Source organism: Leucopleurus acutus (genome assembly GCF_964270905.1).
Source record: "Leucopleurus acutus genome assembly, chromosome: 14".
NCBI lineage: Eukaryota > Metazoa > Chordata > Mammalia > Artiodactyla > Delphinidae > Leucopleurus > Leucopleurus acutus.
In genome coordinates, this window is record NC_139156.1 from 33,114,967 (window position 1) to 33,139,019 (window position 24,053).

The following is a 24,053-nucleotide window of genomic DNA, read 5'->3' on the forward strand; positions in this document are numbered from 1 at the left end:
TGTATACATAATACAAACCTCCATTTAAGTCATGGGTTTTTTTGTGTGTTTTTTTTTGCGGTACGCGGGCCTCTCACTGTTGTGGCCTCTCCCATTGCGGAGCACAGGCTCCGGACGCGCAGGCTCAGCGGCCATGGCTCACGGGCCCAGCCGCTCCGCGGCATGTGGGATCTGCCCGGACCGGGGCACGAACCCGCGTCCCCTGCATCGGCAGGCGGACTCTCAACCACTGCGCCACCAGGGAAGCCCTAAGTCATCTTTTTATAACAGCTTCCATGACAAGAAAAATGGTATTGTACACAGCAGATATAAGTAGTAGAAAAGCAAGTTGTAATATTTGTTAAAATAATGAGTTCATAATAGCAGCTATATTTTTAAATTGATAGAAGGAAGAAATGGCTGTTGGACACTATAATGAACAAAAAGAAAGCTTGTCTAGATCAAAATTAATGTCTTACTTGAGACAGTGCACAGCAGCCCCTTGGGCATAATCTCTGCACCAAATTGTCTGGATACAGGTTATTTTTAACCTGGTCTGGATTGACCAGGAAGAAGGAAGAGTAAGTGGGCCATTTGTCATTTTAATCCCACTTAACCTGCCCCTGATTTTGGTACACTGGTGGCCTGCCCTTGGACTGGTGGGGACCCAGTGGCATATTTACATCACTGAGTCACTATCTGTTCACTGATACACGTTATCATGTTCCCAAAATAATGTGTATTATGTAATTCCGACACATACTTCATAGATCCAGTAGCACTTAAAGTCATCCTTGACTGCTGTACTAAGGACAAAAAGTTGGGGTCGTGTGGAAATGCCTTAAATTTTTAGACAAATAGCACATGAAGTCATTTTAATCCTTATTATACACTGAAAAATTTGCTAAAAGAGTGGATCTCAGGTGTTCTCACCACACACACACAAAAAGGTTAATGTTAATTAATGACTGTAGTAATCATTTTACTACATATGTATATCAAAACAGCATGTTGTATACATTAAATATATGTAATTTTTAAAAATTAAAACAAATATAAACTTAAAAGAGCCAAATAAAAACATAGAATGGGGAGAGGGGGCACACAAAAAAGGCTGCTGAGTTTAAATAAATAATCCCTTAGGATAGACCTTGAGTCTTCCAAACGCCAGACTGTACAGACTACACAACCATCAACCAAGTAAATCAGTATTCTTTAGGCACCAATTACTTTAATACAGGTACTTTTATTTTTAAACCTGGATACCTGTTGCTATTTGCTAAATATATGTGAGAGAGAAAAGCTATATATAAAGAGATAAAAATAAATATGACTTAATACTGTTAAACTTCATTTAAGTCATACCTTTTTCTAATCCAAAATAATAAAACAGCTATATTAAAGCAGACAGATTGTCAAAAGGTCTTTCACTTTACAAAGTAAATCAATACTGGATTTTTTAAAAAGATGATTAATGTCACACTTTTAAAATTAGTATAATTAAGAAAAAAGTGTACACTCAACCCTTTTCAGTACTGCTTCCTTTGTTGATAGCACAATATTCCTTATTTTCACTCTTCTCACTCATTTTCACTTTCATCTAAAAACACTGTACAGGCCTCTAATTGAAAAACCCTTTCTTAATATTCTATTTTCTCTTTTCCTTCTGTCACAGCTAAGGTTCTTAGAAGAGCTTCTAAGTGGTTACTTTTTCAGCTGTGGTTATAGATTCACATAAAAGATCCTGTTTCTGTTTTGTATTAGTTGCTAGAAAGCTCTTGACCAAAACTGTGGCCCATGTCTAATAAATGTTTATACTTTTCACCATATACATTTTGGGCCTTCACCATACATCATCTTATTTTTATATTCCCACTAGCCCTCATTTTTTTTCTTTAATGTTATATTTTTTGGACACTCCATTAAAAACATTTTGGAACAAGTTGAGGATTAAACATATATACATGCATGCAGGGTTTTTTTGAGTAAGCAAAGGCAGAGCCAGTGATCTTTTAATCAGAGCAAGAGGTCTTAGGATGTGGACAGCACACAGAAGAAGGAAGGATGTCCCTCAAAAATCCAGTTTGACAACACAGAGCAGCAGCAGAAGAGGAATTGATGGGAAAGCTATGCTGACATATATCTGCACTGACTCCTATTACTTAGTCATCTGTGCCAAAGAGAATGCCTTGGGTAACAAGAAGTGATGGCAGGAAGTTTGGCATCGATGGCCGGATCTTAGCACACAGCCTTTAGCTTCAAGGGCTTTGCTTAACATGAGCCTTCCCAACTTCTGGAAAGCCCAAATTAAAGAGGTGTGTTCCCCAGACCAAAGAAATAGACTCAGCGAGGCAGTGTTTGAGACAATAAATAGGAAGCTGAGGCTGTCCTCAGTGCATTTCTGCCCTTCCTCACAGGATTCTTCGGCAGATGGCAAATTCCATTAAGGAATGAGTCATTTTCAAAACAAACGACTGCATAAAACCTCTGCATAAAGACCACAAGAACACAAAATCTATGGACTCAATGCAATTGCAACCAGAACACCAACAGGTTTGTGGATATGTGTACGTAAATTGACAAACTGATTTTAAAATTCAAATGAAAATACAAAGGCTTAATAAAAGCCAAGACAGACTTGAAGTAGAACAAAGCTGGAAAATTTACACTGAAAGAAATTAAGATTTATTATAAAGCTATAGTAGTTAAGATGGTATGATATTGACAAAGGAGAAACTGATCAGTGGAACAGAATAGAGAGTACGGAAGCAGTCCACCTTATTTTATAATCAGTTACCTGATTTATGACAAAAGGTCTCACTGAAGTGAAGTGAGAAAAGGGTTTTTTTTTTTTGTTTTTTTTTTTTTTTGGCGGTACGCGGACCTCTCACTGTTGTGGCCTCTCCCATTGCGGAGCACAGGCTCCGGACGCGCAGGCTCAGCGGCCATGGCTCCCGGGCCTAGCTGCTCCGCGGCATGTGGGATCTTCCTGGGCCGGGGCACGAACCCGTGTCCCCTGCATCATCGGCAGGCGGACTCTCAACCACCGCGCCACCAGGGAAGCCAAGGGTGGCCTTTTTAATAAATGGTGCTGGGTCATCTGGATTTCCACCTGGACAGAAAAATGTGTATTGATCTCTACATCAAACCATATATAAAGATAAGTTGTGTACTTCCCTGGTGGCACAGTGGTTAAGAATCCGCCTGCCAATGCAGGGGACACGGATTTGAGCCCTGGTCCGGTAAGATCCCACATGCTGCGGAGCAGCTGAGCCCGTGCATCACAACTACTGAGCCTGCGCTCTGGAACCTGTGAGCCACAACTACTGAAGCCTGCACAGCTAGAGCCCATGCTCCACAACAAGAGAAGCCACCACAATGAGAAGCCCACACACTGCAACAAAGAGTAGCCCCTTCTGGTTGCAACTAGAGAAAGCCTGCACACAGCAATGAAAACCCAACGCAGCCAAAAATAAATAAATTTATTAAAAAAAAATAAGTTGTAAAAAGATTGTGGATCTAAATGAGAAAGGTAGAACAATACCAGTTACAGAGAAAAATATCTTCATTACCTTGAATAGTCAAAGGTTTTTAAGATGAGAAAAAAACAGCTAATCTTTAAAAAATTGATCAAATGGACATTAAAATTAAGAACTTCTATTCATCCAAATCCAACATTAAGAGTAAAAAGGCAGTTCACAGAAAGGGAGAAAATATTTGCAATACAGATTTCTGACAAAAGATATATAAACCAGAATAAAGAATTCCTACAAATCAAGTTGAGAACAAAGCAACCCCAAAACAGAGAATTTCAAGAGGTTAATAAATATAAACTGTAGTTCATGTTAATCAATGCTATTTAATTTGACACAAATTAAATTCAGTGCAATGTCACTACATTCCCATCAGAGTGACTAAAATGAGAAGGATGGAAAGTACAAAGTGTTGGAGAGGATGGAGAGCCACTGGAACTGTTGGTAAGAACATATATTAGTACAACCATTTTGGAAAACTGCTTGTCAGCATTCACCAAAGTTGAACATATGCTCATCCTTTGGCCAAGCAACTCTATTTCTAGGTACATACCAAGCAGAAATGCACACGTGTATTCACAAAAAGACATGTACTAGAGAGTCACAGAACACCATACGTAACAACCCTGAATCAGAAATCACATAAATGTCTTTCAGTAGTTGACTGAGTACATAAATGTAGTGTATGCGCGCACACACACACACACCAAACTAAGAAAATAACAACGGAAGAAAGGAACACAAAAAGCAAATGAAAAATATATCAAAGGAAATACCCAGTGGAACATGAAAAATTCACACCAGTAATATCCATAGTTTCAAAACCATAAGAACTTAAAGAGGAGACTGCAAGGCAACAGTAAAATTAAAAGTGAACTAGCAGAACCAGTAGTAGAACGAAAAAAATGGAATTGAACATAAAAGCAATATAATTGATGAAATCCACATTAAAGCTATACTCAAATAGAATAAGCAAGTGAACTGCAGCAAGAGACATAGTCCACAGTCTTGAGGAAATTAAAATGGAAAAGAATAAATCTATGAAAATATACAGGCACCTCCCTGGTGGTCCAGTGGTTAAGAATCCGCCTTCCTATGAAGGGGATGCGGGTTCAATCCCTGGTTGGGGAACTAAGATCCCACATGCAGTGGGGCAACTAAGCCCGCACACCACAACTACTGAGCCCGTGCGCCACAACTAGAAGGCTATGCAGTGCAACTAAGAGCCCACGCACCGCAACGAAAGATCCCATGTGCCGAAACTAAGACCCGACGCAGCCATAAATAAATAAATATTTAAAAATATATATATATAAAGAACATAACAAATGGCAAGAAGACTCAATATATACATAATTGGTATTCCCAGTGTATCCGAAAAATGTTCAAAGATACAATGAAAATAAAAAACTTTACTGAAATTAAAAAAAAAAAGAATTCTATGGATCATAAGTGTAACCCATGACAAGGAAAATATAGATGCAGAATGGTCAATACCCAGACATTCAGACAAAGTTACTAAAATATGAAGAATTAAGAATCATATGAAAAGATATACAATGGAGAAAAGACAGCCTCTTCAGTAAGTGGTGCTGGGAAAATTGGACAGCTACGTGTAAAAGAATGAAATTAGAACACTCCCTAACACCATACACAAAAATAAACTCAAAATGGATTCGAGACCTAAATGTAAGACCGGACACTATAAAACTCTTAGAGGAAAACATAGGAAGAACATTCTGACATAAATCACAGCAAGATCTTTTTTGATCCATCTCCTAGAGTAATGGAAATAAAAACAAAAATAAACAAATGGGACCTACTGAAACTTAAAAGCTTTTGCACAGCAAAGGAAACCATAAACAAGACGAAAAGACAACCCTCAGAATGGGAGAAAATATTTGCAAACGAATCAATGGACAAAGGATTAATCTCCAAAATATATAAACAGCTCATGCAGCTCAATATTAAAGAAACAAACAACCCAATCCAAAACTGGGCAGAAGACCTAAATAGACATTTCTCCAAAGAAGACATACAGATGGCCAAGAAGCACATGAAAAGCTGCTCAACATCACTAATTATTAGAGAAATGCAAATCAAAACTACAATGAGGTATCACCTCACACCAGTCAGAATGGGCAGCATCAGAAAATCTACAAACAACAAATACTGGAGAGGGTGTGGAGAAAAGGGAACCCTCTTGCACTGTTGGTGGGAATGTAAATTGATACAGCCACTATGGAGAACAGTATGGAGGTTCCTTAAAAAAGTAAAAATAGAATTACCATATGATCCAGCAATCCCACTACTGGGCATATACCCAGAGAAAACCATAATTCAAAAAGATACATGCACCCCAATGTTCATTGCAGCACTATTTACAATAGCCAGGTCATGGAAGCAACCTAAATGCCCATCGACAGATGAATGGATAAAGAAGTTGTGGTACATATATATACAATGGAATATTAGCCATAAAAAGGAACGAAATTGAGTCATTTGTTGAGACGTGGATGGATCTAAGGACTGTCATACAGAGTGAAGTAAGAAAGAGAAAAACAAATATCGTATATTAACGCATGTATGTGGAACCTAGAAAAATGGTACAGATGAACCGGTTTGCAGGCAGAAGTTAAGACACAGATGTAGAGAACAAACGTGTGGACATGAAGGGGGGAAAACTGTGGTGTGGGGATGGTGGTGTGCTGAATTGGGCGATTGGGATTGACATGTATACACTGATGTGTATAAAACTGATGGCTAATAAGAGTCTGCAGTATAAAAAAAACAAAAAAGAATCATATGAGTATCTATGCAGAAAAATCAAGTCACGTGAGAGGGAGAAAATCAGGTTGGCCATTTATACCTCTCAGGGTAATGCTTTAATGCCGAAAGACATTGGAGCAATTTCCTACAATTTCTGAGAAAAAGCAAGTGACCCAAGACCTTTATATTCTGCCAAACTGACTTTCAAAACTAAATGTAACAAACAGATCTTAGGCATGTACTTAGCTTAGACTCTCTGGGAGAAACTATCAAATAACACAAATCGAGCTAATCAAGATAAAATAAAATACACAGGAATGGACAAGCCATGGTAGAAAGACTGAGGTTAAGTATCAGGCCCATTTAAAAGTAGAATTAGGAATAAACAATTGTGCCTCTTTGGTCTTGGCCACAGAAAAGAGATGACAAAGGGAACACTGTCATTTGGAAAGCATCACAATGAGACGCTCACTGTGGCTCTAAGGCCTCCCACCTTCAGAAGCACACCTGTGACAAATGTGGCTGCCCTACCAGGCAGAAGAGGAAGTGTGCCTGGAGTGCCGAGGCTGAGGACAGAACACCACTGGAGCCGGGCAAGTAAAGCACCTACAGACTGTATACTGAAGATTCAGGCATGGATTCTGGGGAAAACAACACCTAACCCAAGAGAGCCACTGGGGTAGGATCCAGTTCATCTTAGGGATTTCAACCATTAGTCATGCAATAAATGCTCTGGTTTAAAAAAAAGACAATTGTGGAAATTATAGAGCAAAATGAATTTTATAACTACTGATAACAGTAAAAAAAATACTTTTAATGATAATAAATACCTTATAAAACAGAGGTGGAGATGCTGGAAGCAGTATAAGTATTCTAATTGTTTCATGTTTCATAGCAGGGAGTTCATGGATGATGTAAAGTTAACACGTATGGTCTAAAATCAAACATCTAAATGCTCGTTATAGTTTTTCACACTTTCCCTTAATCACCGGTTATTGATTTTAGGGTTCTCTTTAAGAACTAATATCTCTTGTGATAAGAACACAGTCCTCTGAAGTTCTGTAATTCTTTCCATTAAAAAAAAGTTTCTTCTGTTAAATTCAAGTAGAATTAAAATTTTCATTTAAAATAAATGGACTACCACTCAGCAATGAAAAGGAATGAATCACTGCTGATTCATTCTGTATGTATTCATTCATGTATTCATTCATGCTGTATGAAAGAACCCAGCCCAAAAGAGTAATTATTGCATGATTTCATTTATATAAAAATCTAGAAGATTTAAACTATAGTGACTAAAAACATTTCAATGGTTGCTTCGGGCTAGGAGGAGAGAGAGGCATTGACTGCCCGGGGGCAAAAGGAATCCTTTGGGCTGACAGAAGTGTTCTGTATCTTGAGTGTGGTAGTTCCCAGGTGTATGAATAGAATTCATAGAATTTTTATGAAAAACACATTAAAGGGATGCCACTTATTGTACATACATTACACTTCAATAAACTTAATTAAATAAAAACTCTAACCAAAAAAATAGCTTGGATAGTAAGATCCCATTTTTCTAAAATTGTTTCTGTCCTTCTCCCTTTATATATTCACAGAGGGCTACAATGAAGTTCATTAAATGTTAATGAAATGTCTATTTCTGAATGATAGGATTTAAAGTGATTTTTTAATATTTATCTTTGGAATGTTTCCTATTGCTTGAATTTTTATAGTGGGCATGTGTAATTTTTACAACAACTATTGTCATTAATTTAAAATATAGATAAGTCTATAATATTCCATTTGTTCTTCCGGGCAATTGTGCTGGACACGTGATGTAGAGACAGGTGCACAGAACAAGAGAGGAGGCCTCTGTCCCAGCCCCACTCCAGCTGGGCCCCCATCTGCTCAGCTGGTTTCACCTGCCCACAGAAAGAGTCTAACTTTGCTCCCCCCTCTACCAATAACAGGCCATTTTTGTTCTCCTAGTGCCATGAAAATGGCAATAAAATATAAGTTCTGCGTAGCACACCAAAATAGAAATGGCTCCAATTCATCCTGATGAGGGCACTCAGGGGAGATGAGTTCTAGTCTCCAATGTGGTACATGCGACACCCATAAGAGAAGATTGCCAACATGTTTGTGGTTTGCTGGTGACCATACACAAGATATTTAATTTCTTCTTCATTTCTTCTTTGTATAATACAAGGTCAGTGTGAAAAAGCATAAATAAAGTTCGTGAAGTGTTTTGAATAATAAAAGTGTTGTTATTTATGCTGAGCAATGCATTTTGTCATTCCGACAGTACATTGTAGTATTAAAGTTTCTATTCTGACAAATTTGGCTAACAAGACTTTTCCACCTATTCATTAGGTTAAAGGGTGGATTTCTGACTAGTTTAGAATACAGATGGTTCTGTCCTCAAAGCAGGGAATCCAACTCTACTGGGACATAAAGATATTTTAGTTCAAAGCCTGATAATATACAAAACAAAATAAGTAACGTCCACAATATGAGAAAATGGCTAGATAAATCCTAAGGATTTCCCTTATGTAAAAAAATTAGTTTTAAGTGTAAATATTTTCTTTATACAATAAATAAATAAAAGAACTGTATTGTCTCTCAAAAAAATGTACTGAGACAACTGTATTGTCTCAAAAAAGAACATCTGATGGTTAAAATTTCATTTTTTTCAGCATTCAATTTGCCTGCTCATAAAATGCTCTGTGATTGCATTTATTGCCTAGCGACTCTATTTACAACCCTTAAAAGTCTGCAATTAGCAGGTCGAATAGCACTGTAGACAGGTCCTCGCCAAGGTGGTACAGATTACTAAGATGCAATATTCCTTTTTAGAAAGAATAATGAGCCTTTATATAGCCATCAAAACCAGTTCAGACTGCAGAGTAAATAACATTAAAAAAATTAAGATGGAAAACAACAACTCTATTATAAACTCTCAAATCCCAGAAAGGAAAAACATGAGCTACTAGGAGCCTTCCAAAGTTAAGCACTTAAACATCTGGCTGTAAAGGTTTAAAAATATATTTTGCGTTAGTAGGTAAACGTAAAATTAAATAAATTATTTTTGATACTACCTGCCTGTGGTATACGTAATCAGTGGGATGAATGGAAAATTCTTACTCAAAAATACAAGACTGTCCCAACCAGTAAAACAAAGACTCATAACAAATTGGATAATAACAATTTACTCTTATCTTCCTGAACTACTTTCAATTCTACTCTTTCTAATTCTCATAGGACAGATATTATCATCCTTTTTATGATACTACTGCAGGCACAGGTCCTGGCTACACATGAGAATTATGAAAATTCTTATTAAAAATGCAGATTCCTCGGTCCAATCCCCAGGGAGCCTGGTAAGCGCAGGATGAAGCCCAGGATGTGTTTTTAAAAGCCCGCCCACCTCCATCCACCCTGTGAAATCGATCATTCTGACGCAGATGGTCTGTGTCCCCCTGTCTGGATGCAGCCTGCAATCACAGGCTGTTGAAAACCTTTAAATCATGTGTTTATTTGTTTTGTTTTTCCACTTTTCTCCCTGGTTGCCCTGTCTTACAAGTTTTCCCACTTGGTTTTTGATTATCTAGAAGAATGTAGTGTTATCTTTCTAAACTTGGGCATATTTCCATATACCCCCGCGTCCCCTGAGCCTAAAAAAAGATTATTATTGAAACTGAAAAAAGCTCCACTCTCCCGAGGGCTTATTTATCCTAACGAACTCGTATGATTCTAGACCGTTTCTCTGTCAAGACAAAACAGTATTCCCTTCCATCTACTAATGATTCATTCTGGGTTAGAATTTTCTCAAGATATATTTTTTTAAAGTATAACTAGATTATATTCATCACCTTTCTCACAAGCCTATATACCCCTCAAATAAAATCAGTAAAAAGAATAATGACTGCCTTCTACAGAAGGTTAGTAGTACATGATATTGCATAAATCAAAGTGAATTCAAGACCAAGCTTAAGCCACTTCCTGTGAAAAGCTTCCTGATCCCGCCCCTCTTCTCCCCTATGTCCTGCCCACTCCTGAATGTGACACCTCCCTCTGGAACTCTTGGGAGATTCACTCAGTGCCTCTGATGGCAGTTGTCCGATCTGTCTCACAGCCTGATTTCATGCCTACCCCCCAACTACCAAAGCTTGACTTTCTCAAAGATACAGACAGTGCCTTACAGTGCATACCACATGAATCAGAAAAGCAGTGGCTGTGTAGCCTCCTTTTCTCTTTACATTCATACATACCCAGGGTGCATAAAGCCCTCTCACATCCACCTTAAGCTTTTGCTGCTTTCTTCACAAACCCACAGAGATTCTGTGACTTTCCATGGCTCTTCTCTCCTCTATCTCAGCTACTTCCAACTTGGCTGTTCAAAAACTATTGCAATATAGCAATTTCTATCAATTGACTTCAATAAGGGTATATACTGTCAACCACCAGAACTCAAGGCCGTCCTCTTTCTAAGCATTTTCTGTGGGTTAGTGCTTTGATCCAGAGCTTGTGAGCTGCCCTAGAGAGAGAGAGAGACCCACGTACCTCGTCCTGCAGGAGAGTCTTACTGTACTCCAGGTGGTGCCTCTCCAAGATGGACGATCCATGAAGCCTTGCTAATGGAGATGTGGATCTAGGAGGAAAAGGATAATTTTAGCTAAACATTACACATAAGGTTACATGATGCAGAATCTTTACAATCTGAGGATTTTTTTTCATTTCTTCCCTCTCCCCTAATGCCTGTGAAACAGTTGGAAGTAACATATTGGAAAAGAATCTTTAGATTTAGAACAGGAGAATACGCTCTTTTTAAAAAGCCCTTTAAAAAAAAAAACAACCCTAATTTGTTAAATGCGTAAAATGATTGACTTGTTTAAACTACGAAGTTTGGTTCACTCCCTGCATCTAAAATTGTTAACTTCCCTGGAGCTTATGGAGGTGACTATGACTTACAGAACATGTAGCAAACTTGTTGAAGCCCATAGGTTATTTGCACAGAAAGTGTATATTAAGAATTTCCAGGAACCAAAATGAAAATGATGATAAAGTAACATTTCTTTTCTCCTCTAAGACAGTGACATAAATTTAAATTTCCCATTTGTTAGTGGTGAGGTCACAGCTTTATGTAAAGTGGGGACTTTGGTACCCTGTCTTTCTACAATTCTTCCTGTTCAAGGAAGGGGAAGCAACATTGAAAATAAAAAGGTGTGCACAGGGAACTCTGTTCAATATTCTATAATAACCTAAATGGGAAAAAAACTTGAAAAAGAACAGATACATGTATATGTATAACTGAATCATGTGGTACACCTGAAACTAGCACAACATTGTAAATCACCTACACTCCAATATAAAATAAAAATTTTTTTTAAAAAGAAAATTTTGTGGTACACCTGAAACTAACACAACATTGTAAATCACCTACACTCCAATATAAAATAAAAATTTTTTTTAAAAAGAAAATAAAAAGGTGAAAAGAAAAGATGGAGAGAAGCCGAGGTGAAAGGTCTAATAGATAATATGAAGACTTTGTTACAGAAATATGGAATAAATAATTTTAAGGAAGGGAGAAATCGGAAGTATGGGTGGCAGTCTTAGTAGAGTTTCACTTAATTTCAGAAAGACCAGAACTTTAGGGAGGAGAGGAGTCATTAACAGGTCACTAACAGGTCTGGTAAACCAAGTATTCTAGTTAGGGAACAATCAGACTATATCCAATCCATACTATAATTGATCATAATTTTAATACATATTCAAATACCTACACTGTGTCAGCACTGGAGATTTAAACAAATAAAAAAAGCTCAATTTCAGTTAGAAATGAGTGGTATCTTAGTTCCTTTAGGTTTAAAAACATTACTCAAGAAAGGTTACTGGGGAGCTAGATATTCAACCAGTCTCAAAATAACACCTCACAGATTACGTATTAGTACAAAGGAGAAAATGTACCTTTGCATAAAGAGATCTGCTGAATATTACTCATAAATAGTTTAACTTAACCTTGTAGTTAATGGAACAAATTGATATCATGAGCCTCCTGATGCAATGCACTGAGAAGGACACAACATTACCTACGTAGAATTCCCACCAAAAATGTCTACCCTGAATCTAGTAATCAGAAAACAACTGGACAAATCCAAATTGAGGGATATTATGCAAAACAACTGGTCTAGAATCTTCAAAAATATCAACATTCTGAAAGATCCAAAAAAGTTAAGGAACAATTCTAGATTAAAGGAGATTCAAGATATTTGACGACTAAATGCAGTATGTGAGCCTTGACTGGACCCAAAACAGAGAAGAAAAGATAGTTATAAAGGACATTATTGGGGAAATTGGAATAACCATTCTATATTAGATAACAGTATTGTACCAATGTTAAATTTCTTGAGAGCGATTGTTATACTGTGTTTATATAAACAAATGTCCTCCACGTTCTCAGGAAATATGTGCTGAAATATTTTCGGGTTAAATGTCATGCATGAGGCCTGCAACTATCTCACAAATGGTTTAGTAAAAAAAAAAGAAAAAATTATTTTTTATACACACACATCTGTTAACCCAGTTGAGTAACATCCCAACTTCCTGAAGGAATCTGAAGATGTGGGGTGGGTGTGGGCGACTATTGCCGGTATATTCTGGGAAATTTTGCGGTGGTAAAGATGATTGAAGACTGGATACAAGAAAATTTTACCCTAAAATTTAAGTAGAAAATGGTATAATCTGTAGATGACAGAACAGGGAGATTGACGTTAATCTATGAAACAGTTTAAACTGCTTCAGAGTTTGTAAGCACTTACAATATAACTACTAGGAAATTCCAGAGAAGGTTTAGAAAGAGAAAATGATGCTGAATTGATGTTATGAACACTTTTGTGATATGGTTTGTGAGAGAGGAAGGCCAGAAACAGTGTGTGTCTGGATTTCAGCAAGACAGCTGAGAAGAAGCTTCAAGATGTGTTCTGTATGAGCTGGAATATTGAGTGTGGACAAATACTGAACAGCACCACCCAGTGAGTGCTGCTTAATTAACTATCTTCCCCAGGGATAGGTTTCTAGCCCCAAATCTCAGAACTCTGCCCTGGTTTTGTCCTGATGCACAGTTTTTTCAATGACTTGAATGAATATTGATGGAAATCATGACTATCTAATTTTCAGATGATAAAAAAGCTGGAAAAAATATCGAATCCATTGGCTGACAGACTGCTTTAAAAGGCAATTTCAATTAAGAGTGGAATAAAGAATCAGATTAACACAGCAAAGGAAACCATAAGTGAAGTGAAAAGACAACCTACGGAATGGGAGAAAATATTTGCAAACAATGTGACTGCCAAGCGATTAATTTCCAAAATATACAAACAGCTCATACAGCTCAATATAAAAAAAACAAACTAATGACCCAATCAAAAAATGGGCAGAAGACCTAAACAGACATCTCTCCAAAGAAGACATACAGATGGCCAACAGGCACATGAAAACATGCTCAGCATTGCTAATTATTAGAGAAATGCAAATCAAAACTACAATGAGGTATCACCTCACACCAGTCAGAATGGCCATCATTAAAAAAATCTACAAATAATAAATGCTGGAGAGGGTGTGGAGAAAAGCAAACCCTCCTGCAGTGTTGGTGGGAATGTAAGTTGGTGCAGTCACTTGGAAAACAGTATGGAGGTTCCTTATAAAACTAAAAATAGAGTTACTATGTGATTCAGCAATACCACTCCTGGGCATATATCAGGAAAAGACAAAAACTCTAATTCAGAAAGATACATGCACCCCAATGTTCATAGCAGCATTATTTACAATAGCCAAGCCAAGGAAGCAAACTAAATGTCCATCAACAGATGAATGGATACAGAAGATGTGGTGTATATATATATGGTATATATACCATACAGAAAATGTGGGAGATATATATATATATGTGTGTGTGTGTGTGTATATATATATATATATATATATATATATATATATATGATGGAATATTACTCAGCCATATAAAAGAATGAAATAATGCTATTTGCAGCAACATGGAAGGACCTAGAGATTATCATATTAAGTGAAGTAAGTCAAAGACAAATATTATATGATATCACTTATATGTAGAATCTCAAAAAATCATACACATGAACTTATTTACAAAACAGAAATAGACTCACAGACATAGAAAACAAACTTAGGTTACCAAAGGGGAAAGAGGGAGGGAGGGATAAATTAGGAGTTTGGGATTAACACACACACACCACCATATATAAAACAGATAAACATCAAGGACCTACTGTATAGCACAGAGAACTATATTCAATTATCTTATAATAACCTTTAATGGAAGAGAATTTGAAAAAGATAGATTATATATATACATATATATGTATATATATAAAACTGAATCACTTTGCTGTACACCGGAAACTAACACAATGCTGTAAATCAACTAAACTTCAATTTTAAAAAAAGAACCAAATTAAGAAGATGAAATTTAATTAGGATTAAATATAAAGTATTTCAGATCATGTTTGGATTATTATGTCAAACCCCAAGACCCACATTTTTTTTTTAACATCTTTATTGGGGTATAATTGCTTTACAATGGTGTGTTAGTTTCTGCTTTATAACAAAGTGAATCAGTTATACATATACATATGTTCCCATATCTCTTCCCTCTTGCGTCTCCCTCCCTCCCACCCTCCCTATCCCACACCTCCAGGCGGTCACAAAGCACCGAGCTGATCTCCCTCTGCTACGCAGCTGCTTCCCACTAGCTATCTACCTTACGTTTGGTAGTGCACATATGTCCATGCCTCTCTCTCGCTTTGTCACAGCTTACCCTTCCCCCTCCCCATATCCTCGAGTCCGTTCTCTAGTAGGTCTGGGTCTTTATTCCTGTCTTACCCCTAGGTTCTTCATGACATTTTTTTTTCTTAAATTCCATATATGTTAGCATACGGTATTTGCCAAGACCCACATTTAAGGAATGACATAAAAACACTGGAGTGGGTTCACAGAAGAATAACAGATAAAATTATATGTATAGAAAATATTATATGAGAAATGATTAAAACAAAAGTTCAACCAGGTATATTCAGCCAGGAAAAGAGGAGGGGAAAATAATAGTTCTCTTTAATATAAGAAGGAATAGCCTGTGGATGAGAAATTATACATATTCTAACAGCCTCAGAGACTTGAACTAGGACTAACAGAAGTTATACGGAGACCAATTTCAATTTGATATCATGAAGAACATTCAGCCATTAGAATCATTCAAAAATATAAGAGTCCCTTATGAGCCATTATAAAAAATAATGGAATGTAGACTAGAGAACTCAGGAAGAAATACAGTAGGAAAGAGGCCTGCGTTGAATGTGGGGCGGAGGAGGATGAGATAAATGCTAAAGTTCCTCAGATTTTTTGCTGATAACCACATCTCATCAGACACAAAACGGAGGTGAGTAAAGGAGACTGAAAGATGAGAGAACTGAAAAACTAACCAAGAAAAGGGGGATGAAAGGAACAAAGAAATCTGTGAACCTATGAAAGAATGAAGCAGAAAACAAAATGGCCAGAAAAGTGAACAAAGAGAACAGAAGAACTCAAGGGAATAATAAAAATTTGAAAATGGCAAGGTTTCTAGGGCATTGCCAGAGGGCATAGTCTAAAGATGGGAGATAAGGATGGAAACCAGAACCCAGGGCGCTGGACATTTTGGAGACAAGAAATCAGACCAAGGACACAAGGTCAAGCCAGGAAGCTGTGTCCCAACAGCTTCAGCTTACACTGCACAGTAGCCTGATCGGTACCACCAATATGAGAATAATAATTCAGTCTTATTCAATCTTCTGTTAACTGTTTTTACCAGTGTAATGTCTCCAGATCTTTGTGGACTCCTGAGCAATTCCCCCAGCACAGTAAGGGCACATAAGGAGATTCATCAAGTAAGACAGAAATAAAGACACAGACCTACTAGAGAATGGACTCGAGGATATGGGGAGGGGGAAGGGTAAGCTGTGACAATGCGAGAGAGTGGCATTGACATATATACACTACCAAATGTAAAACAGATAGCTAGTGGGAAGCAGCCACATAGCACAGGGAGATCAGCTCGTGCTTTGTGACCACCTAGAGGGGTGGGATAGGGAGGGTGGGAGGGAGGGAGATGCAAGAGGGAAGAGATATGGGAACATATGTATATGTATAACTGATTCACTTCGTTATAAAGCAGAAACTAACACACCATTGTACAGCAATTATACTCCAATAAAGATATAAAAAATAAAATAAATAAAATAAAATGGATAACTGGGACTTCCCTGGTGGTCCAGTGGTTAGGATTCCATGCTTCCACTACAGCGGGACAAAGGTAAGAATCAATACATGTATATGTATAACTGAACCACTTTGCTGTACACCTGAAACTATCACAACATTATTAATCAACTATACTCCAATATAAAATAAAAAGGTAAACAAAAAAAATAAAGGGCTGGAACTCTCAAGACGAAGACGTTGCTTACCCGGAACCCAGAATGGAGATTCCCTTTTCAAGGCAAAGCCTGATTGGTAGAGTTGCTGAAGGTGAAAAGTCACTGCTCACGAGGTGCATTTCATTCACTGAGTAAATTTCTTTAGCATCTACTATGTTTCACATATACAATTTCATGTGATTCTCACAGCAGTCTTTAAGAGGTCAAAATTATACCCATTTTACAGTTAAGAAACAGAATCTCAAATAGATTAAATGATTTGCCCAAGATCCCTCAACTGGGAAGTATCTGGATCCCATAAAACCAGACTCCAAAGCTCATTCTCTCTAAATTGTCTCACTCCCTCTGGCACCTCTGGAGAGGGGTAGGTCATGTGTCACAGATGAAGATACAGTGTGGCCAAGGCAGACAGAGCTTCTTAAATGTCACTATCAAGGAGTTAGGCTGGCTATGGCATTGCTGATGAATTTTGAAAAGTGCCAATGACACAATAACAGTAATAATAATAATACTTAATAATTATTAACTTCCAAGAGCCAACCATGAGCTGAGTGCCTTATATATATCTCATTTAATCTTTACAACGACCTTAAGTGTTAGGTACCATTACTATAATTATTATTTTCCCAATGAGGAACTCGAAGCTTAGAAAGTTTAAATAACTTGTGAACCCAATAAATCCAAATCTGTCTGAGCTGAGGGCCTGTACCCTTATAATTGCACTTCTTTTCTTGGGCAAGAGAGGAAGATGGTGATGATGTTAAGATGCAAGGTCAGCTGAAGGTCAGCTGGTGGAAGTATAAGGACCAGGGACGTGAGAGTAGTCAGCCCAGGAAGAAATGTTCTCTAGCTTGGGCTGGTTCTCTAGCTGGGCTACCCAGGTGTGTACAGGTGTAGGCCAAAGATCAATGTTCTCTAATGTATGAATTCAATACTTTGATGAAACAAAGTTGAAAAAAGAAGGAGTGAAGGCGTTTACAAATAAGGCGGGGGCACCAGAACACGCTGATGTGGCCACACGTGTTCACTTACTTCATCTGATACAAGTTATTGGTGCCTCTGTGGTCAATGTCATGGCAGAAGGCAGCAGCAAGCATGGCAAAGGCTTCAAGATCCGTGTAGTATTTCTTCAGTCTTCCTGTCTAAAAAAATAGACGTACACATTTACTTGGATTAATGCACCTCCGCAGCATGTGCAGTGAGGCCGGCCTGCAATGGAGAAGGGGGTCTGCTGTGTTTTTAGAGCAAGCTGGCTTTATTTCTTGAGGACTGTAGCTCATTCTGGGCAGTTACAAACCCAGCAGGTAACTGAATTTTCCTTTATGGATATAAGGACACAAGTGTCAGAGTGATAATTCAGCCAAACGCCCAGGGATACCCACGTACCCTGGCATCATCTCCGGGGGGGGTTGGGGGTTTATGGGACTGTATCCATGAATTCCAAAATTACTGATCTAAAGTGACGGACTGGATCCATTTCTCACCACACTCAGGAGGGAGATGCACATGTTTATGATGATTCACAGGCTCTGTACCTACCATCAGCAAAGTGAACATCGTCTGCCCCACATTGAACCCGTGTCGCCAGTTGTGGTAAGTGACGGCACGGTACCCCTTCCTCACCGTGTACATCCATCTGGTGAGAACCTGCCACCAAAGAAGACAACACCACTCAGACTTTGGAGTAGAATTCTAAAGGTAAGAAGGTCTGTGACAACCTTATCTGAAAAGATAGGTTGGCCTTGTTTACAGGGTTTAAGTGGAAAAATTGACGAAGTTAATGATAATTTACAATCCACACTGCAGGGAATGTTCTGAACCACAGGAAATTTTAGTGGAGTACAGCCACAGAATCACAGCATTTTAAATTAAATACCATCTGACCTCTACAGGTACTTTGAATTTCTCCACCACATTTATTTCAAGAAACAGCCGAAGTCCACACTTAATCAGTTCGTGCTCTGTGATGGGGAAGTCGCTGAAGCGGAATTCATACAGGTCTACGGCCTGTGGGTCTGGTAGGTCCTCTTTCTGTTGAAACAAGGACCAAGTGTTCCAGATTACATTCATTTATTTCCTTTTAGTCTGATATACCCGACATTGGACATAAAACAAAATTACAATGAAAGGATGCCACATGCAATTCACTGAGCCTCTACTTGCCCAATACTGGGTTATGCCTTATTATCCTAACAAACCTACACAATGATCCTCAGTTTCCAGATGGTGAAACTGAGGCCCAGCTATACTAAGAAGCTTTCTAAGTGATGGCGTTCAATTCTAAATCAGACCCCAGTGGCTATTTTCTTTCTTTGATGCAAGATAAAATGTTTACTTGCAGCAGCCTAACCCATTTTCAATACTCAACTTTTTTCCATTCCAGAAATATTCAGTAAACAGTAAACGATGGCTTAATTCGATTCTATCGTATTATCTTTACCTATTCAGTGATGCTTTCCTACTCGTCTGTGGGCTCCATAAGGATGGGATCTGGTCTGTTTTATTTGCTGTGGTATCTCAGAACCTGCAGGGCCTGTCCCATGGAGGTGCTTGGTAAATGTTTGTTCAGTGAATGAACGAATGAATGCCCCGCAGTGTACTGGTACACTTGCACACATCTCATTTAACCCACCCCCCTGTCAGGATTTAGGACTAGGTGAGAAAACAGTGAATTAGTCCCATGAATATTGACATGGCTTGGGAGATAAAAATATGCATCTTGGCCTTAAGGAATTTAACTTACTAAAATGGTTATAAAATACAGACCAGTGAGAGGTGAGAGCTTAGAACATTCCCAGAGCACAGAGTCAGTGCCAGGGCTGGGAGAAATTGCAGGCAGGCTGGGGGAACTGAAGGAGGAGAGACTCTGGAGGGCTGTGTATTCAGCTGATCTGGTAGAAGGCAGGTCAGAGACAGTCCCACGGGAGGAGAGAAGCAGGCGAGGGCTGTGTGGGTCCAGCAGATGCAGGAGCAATTCAGTTCAGTGGGTATTTACTGAGCCCATTATAAATCCTTAATACTGTGCTAAGATCACGTCCCTCAGTAAGTTCAAGGTTTCCCAGAGGATGATTCATGCTCTATTTGTACAAATGTCAACACCAAATGGTATATGGCTCTTTTAAGTACAATTATGGTTTCTGTTCCCCTAACCCCCGAGTCTGGGCTGGCCCCTCAAACCCTTGCCCTTCTCTTCAGGGAACTTCCTGGTCCTCCTGTGCCCCCTTCTCCTCAAGGCCACTCTCAGACTGTCACTTCAGGCAGAGATCTCTCTCCTACAAAGCTATGGCTTGGAGCCAGGAGACTAGCATTCAGTTCTGGGTTGGTATTAGCTATTGGGTTGGCCAAAAGGTTCGTTCGGGTTTTTCCATTAAGATGCTACCCAATACGTCAATGTTCTCATCTGTGAAATGGGAGTGACAAGAGTAACATTTTTGTCTTTGTTGTTTTAATGAAAAAGCAGTGCCAATTTTATTTGCATGTGTCAAAGAAAATTAGAGGGGATTCAACTCATGGCCCCTAGTAACACTTCACAAAACTCCTTTCTCACAGGACCTCCTGCGTCCTCTGCCAAAGCCTTCTCATCACTTTCTCTCTCTCCAGACCCTCCCAGATTCCTTGCCCAAAGGGGCTCTTTTTCTGCATTCATTTTTATTCATTCAACAAACATTTATTGGTTCCTATCTGTGTTGTAGGCATTATGGATAAAGCAATGAAGAAAGCGGACATTGTCACTGCCCCTGAAACACACATTCTCGTGGGGAGAGACAAAAAATAAGCACATCTTTTAAAAAATCAGACTAAGAATTACGGGGTACGGTGGGGGGTGCCCAATGCCCAGAACCTCCCTGCTGGAGGTCGCCTCAGTCCTGCTGTCCCCAGAGTATTATGTAAAGATCAAACGTGAAAATGCTTTTTAACACGTTATCAGGTCAGTCACACTAAAGCGTAAACGCGCATTTCAGCAGGAAACAAAGTAAGAAGTTCTCAGAATTATGACTCCCAGCCCCCATTTACAGTTACAGGTGAACCGATAAAACAATACTACAATATGGCAATAACAGGTTTTGAAAACCAGCAGTCATGCAGCAGTGATACAGAGAGGCTGATAGAAATAAAGGCTTTTGATTCATCTGATAAGTAGGAACTCAGGCCCCAAAGGCTGGTCTTCCCCTCCCTGAAGCTGAGGTGGAATGAGAGGGGGGAGGCTGCTGCCACCCCACGTGCCATAACATGGCGCCAGCCACCTGCTGCATCCCGGCTGGCTGACTCCCTCTGCTCCGGGAAGAAGCCCCTGGGTATCTGATCAGGTCCCTTCGCAGGTCCCAGTGTGCCAGGCTGCCATGGTCTCGTCCCACCGCCCTGCCAGGCCTCACGAGCTGCTCCCCTCTTCCGCTCACTGGGGCTCCAGCCATACCCAGCTGTCTTCGGTCTCCTGTGTCCCCACGCCCTGGTCTGCACTGTCCTGCTTCCCCTTCCCATCTCCAGCCATCTCCAAGCCCCCATTGTCAATCTCTGCCCAGCCGATTCCTGCTTTCCCTGCAGGCCTCCATGCCATGGCCTCATCTCGCAGTCTATCATCTTCTGTGAGTAGAATCAGGCCCTTATCCTCCCCAGGGCCCTTGGTGCTCACGCCCTGTGAACCCATTCATTCAAGGCAGTGTCACTGCTTGTATTTTTTGTCTCCCTAATAAACAGGCGGCTTCTTGAACCAGGTGAAAACCAGACCACACTATCTTTTGCCCTCGAGGCTTAACGGTTCCTTGTATCATAGGACATTTCAGTAATTACTGAACGAATGAAAAACAAAACGGAATGAAGGAGGACTGAATGAGGTACTTCTCTGGGACGCCCTGTCCTCATCTCCCATGGTCTGGTAAACATGAGCTGCAGGGCATCCGCGAGTGAACTGAAATGGCCTGGGAAGCAGAGGGGAAGATGGGACGACGACTTTCCCTACTTCCTTTGCCCAAGTCACTGCACTGCTACCTCAGTGCTTCCCAGCCCAGCAACGTGCACCTGCTGTTATACCTATAAAAGAGGACCACACCTTCCCTGCACTGAGAGTTAAAACGCATCCCTGCAGAAAATCATGGCTAAGTGGAGATGCATAAATATTTATGTAGCTTGGAAATTATGCCAATAGTTTTGGAGAACACCTCTGAAATATGGTTGTTTCTTAAGTTTTATGCGGCAATGATTTGGGATGAGCTTAAAGCACATTTTACATTCAAAATAGGCCGTTTTATTGTAAAGCTACTGGTTCTTTGCCCATTTTATTGCTTCTCCATCATAAGACCCTTCCTCCTCTAAATAGAGAACTAGAAAATTTCCAACATGTCATGGATGTCAATTAAAGCTTTTTTTTTACAAGAAAATAAGTTTTGTTGGGGGTAAATGAGGAGAAGGAGTCATCTTCTGGGCCAAGTGTGAGAGGAAAGTGCTCAGAGGTAAAGCCAAAGAGTGAGAGAAGGAGGAAGAGCCTCAAGTGACATGAAGACATGAAAGTGGGAGCAGATCCCTCAAAAAGGGGTCACAGGCCACTGGCTCTGTGGTGGTACAGCCAAGGGCCAGGATGGGAGGACAGAGCCCATAAAAATGGGAATGTGGAAGGTGAGATATTCAGTAATCTTAGTTCAGAAAGAAGAACATATGTCATGGGTTGGAAAGGGGCAGTGGAAAACAGGATGAGGTAGTTAGGGAGGGAAATAAGTGTGATATTATTTCAATTTCGAGCAGACTGTATTCAAGCCTCTGAAATTCAAGGTCTAGGGGCCTTGGTAATCCCAGGTTCTTAATTGGGATCCCAGAAGGGCCACGCTCTAGAAATAAGGGCTCTACCCTAGGAGCAACAGCAAAACTGAAATAGACCACCCCTAACAAAACCTAAAACCAACTCCTTCACCTGCCGGAAGAAACTCTAACCCTTTGAACAGAAAGATAATATCACCCAGAGCCCCTACAAATCCTAACCCACAGTGTCTGGTTTTCAATTTAAAAACTATGAAGTATGGTTTAAAATGATCAAATGACTAAAACCCAAGAGTAAAAATAGACAGTAGAACCAGACACATAGGTGAGTCAGGTATCTAGATGGAGAATTCAAAATCACTATGTGAATAAATTTAAGAAGATAGATAAAGTAGATTAAATGATGGAAAGTTTTTTTTGTTTTGTTTTGGGTTTTTTTTTGCGGTACGTGGGCCTCTCACTGTTGTGGCCTCTCCCGCTGCGGAGCACAGGCTCCGGACGTGCAGGCTCAGTGGCCATGGCTCACGGGCCCAGCCGCTCCGCGGCGTGTGGGATCTTCCCGGGCCGGGGCACAAACCCATGTCCCCTGCATTGGCAGGCAGACTCTCAACCACTGCGCCACCAGGGAAGCCCTAAATGATGGAAAGTTTTAGCACAGAGTTGGAATCTTTAAAAAAAAGAATTAAATATACATTCTAGAACTGAAAAAGATAATCTCTGAAATTAAAAACTTACTGGATGGGTTTAACAGTTGATTGTAGAACATGTGTTTGGGTGGGTTTAAACAGCAGACACAACAAAATACAAGCTTAATGACTAGAAGAGAAGTTATTTCAACTAGATATAATAGGGGTGACCCAATGGCAACAATAGGAAAAAACTGAATTCCTCCAGGATCCAGAAGAGAAGCTAGCAATGGCAGATGATAATGGTGCCTCCAAGGGTCTATCTACATTCTATTGTAATTCTGCCGTGTCTTCCAGGGTGGCCATGCTGTAATCCAGAGCTATTAAAATAAACCAGGCCATGCTACCCCTAGAGTCTGTGCCTGCATTCCCTTATGCAGTAATCTAGTTTAACTATGATTCTAAATTACCTTTGTGGATTGTACTGTAGGGGACAAACAGAAAGAAAAGCAAGGACCCAGAAGATCACTCTGTAGAAGAAATCTCTTTCCTTTTTAGCTTTGGAAGGTGCCAGAGAAGAGGAAACTCAACACTAACTTGAAAAATGAGAACAAGTGTCCTACTATATTTTATTTAAAAGGCATTAAGGATAGAAGTAAAACACTTACCAAAATTGTGACAAGTTGGTTTTCTTCACAGTCTTCAATTACATCTATATTTAACTTCTCTTTAAATTTCTAAAATGTAAAAGCAAAGGAGGTGTGAAATTGCTATAAAGTTGATTTCTATCTGATTCCTTTACTCTTAAAATCAGTTAAAATAAACTATGTTGTAATGAGTTCCATGAAAGATGCATTCTGGATACAAAGAAGATCTATAGCACTTGATTATTTAGAATTTTCTCTAAAAATTAA

The 24,053-nt window shown here is 39.3% G+C and overlaps 1 protein-coding gene across 3 annotated transcripts in view; it reads right to left on the reverse strand.

The window, feature by feature from the left end:
* Positions 1–24,053, reverse strand: part of PDE6C (phosphodiesterase 6C) — a gene marked incomplete at its 5' end in the record, with an annotated part of 60,348 nt that overhangs the window by 10,730 nt on the left and 25,565 nt on the right. For all 3 annotated transcript variants that reach the window (XM_082855033.1, XM_082855034.1, XM_082855032.1), the window contains 5 exons: positions 10,827–10,914; positions 17,798–17,907; positions 18,305–18,412; positions 18,650–18,796; positions 23,808–23,876. In XM_082855033.1, coding sequence (XP_082711159.1) covers positions 10,827–10,914; positions 17,798–17,907; positions 18,305–18,412; positions 18,650–18,796; positions 23,808–23,876 — 522 coding nt within the window. The remainder of the gene's footprint in view (positions 1–10,826; positions 10,915–17,797; positions 17,908–18,304; positions 18,413–18,649; positions 18,797–23,807; positions 23,877–24,053) is intronic.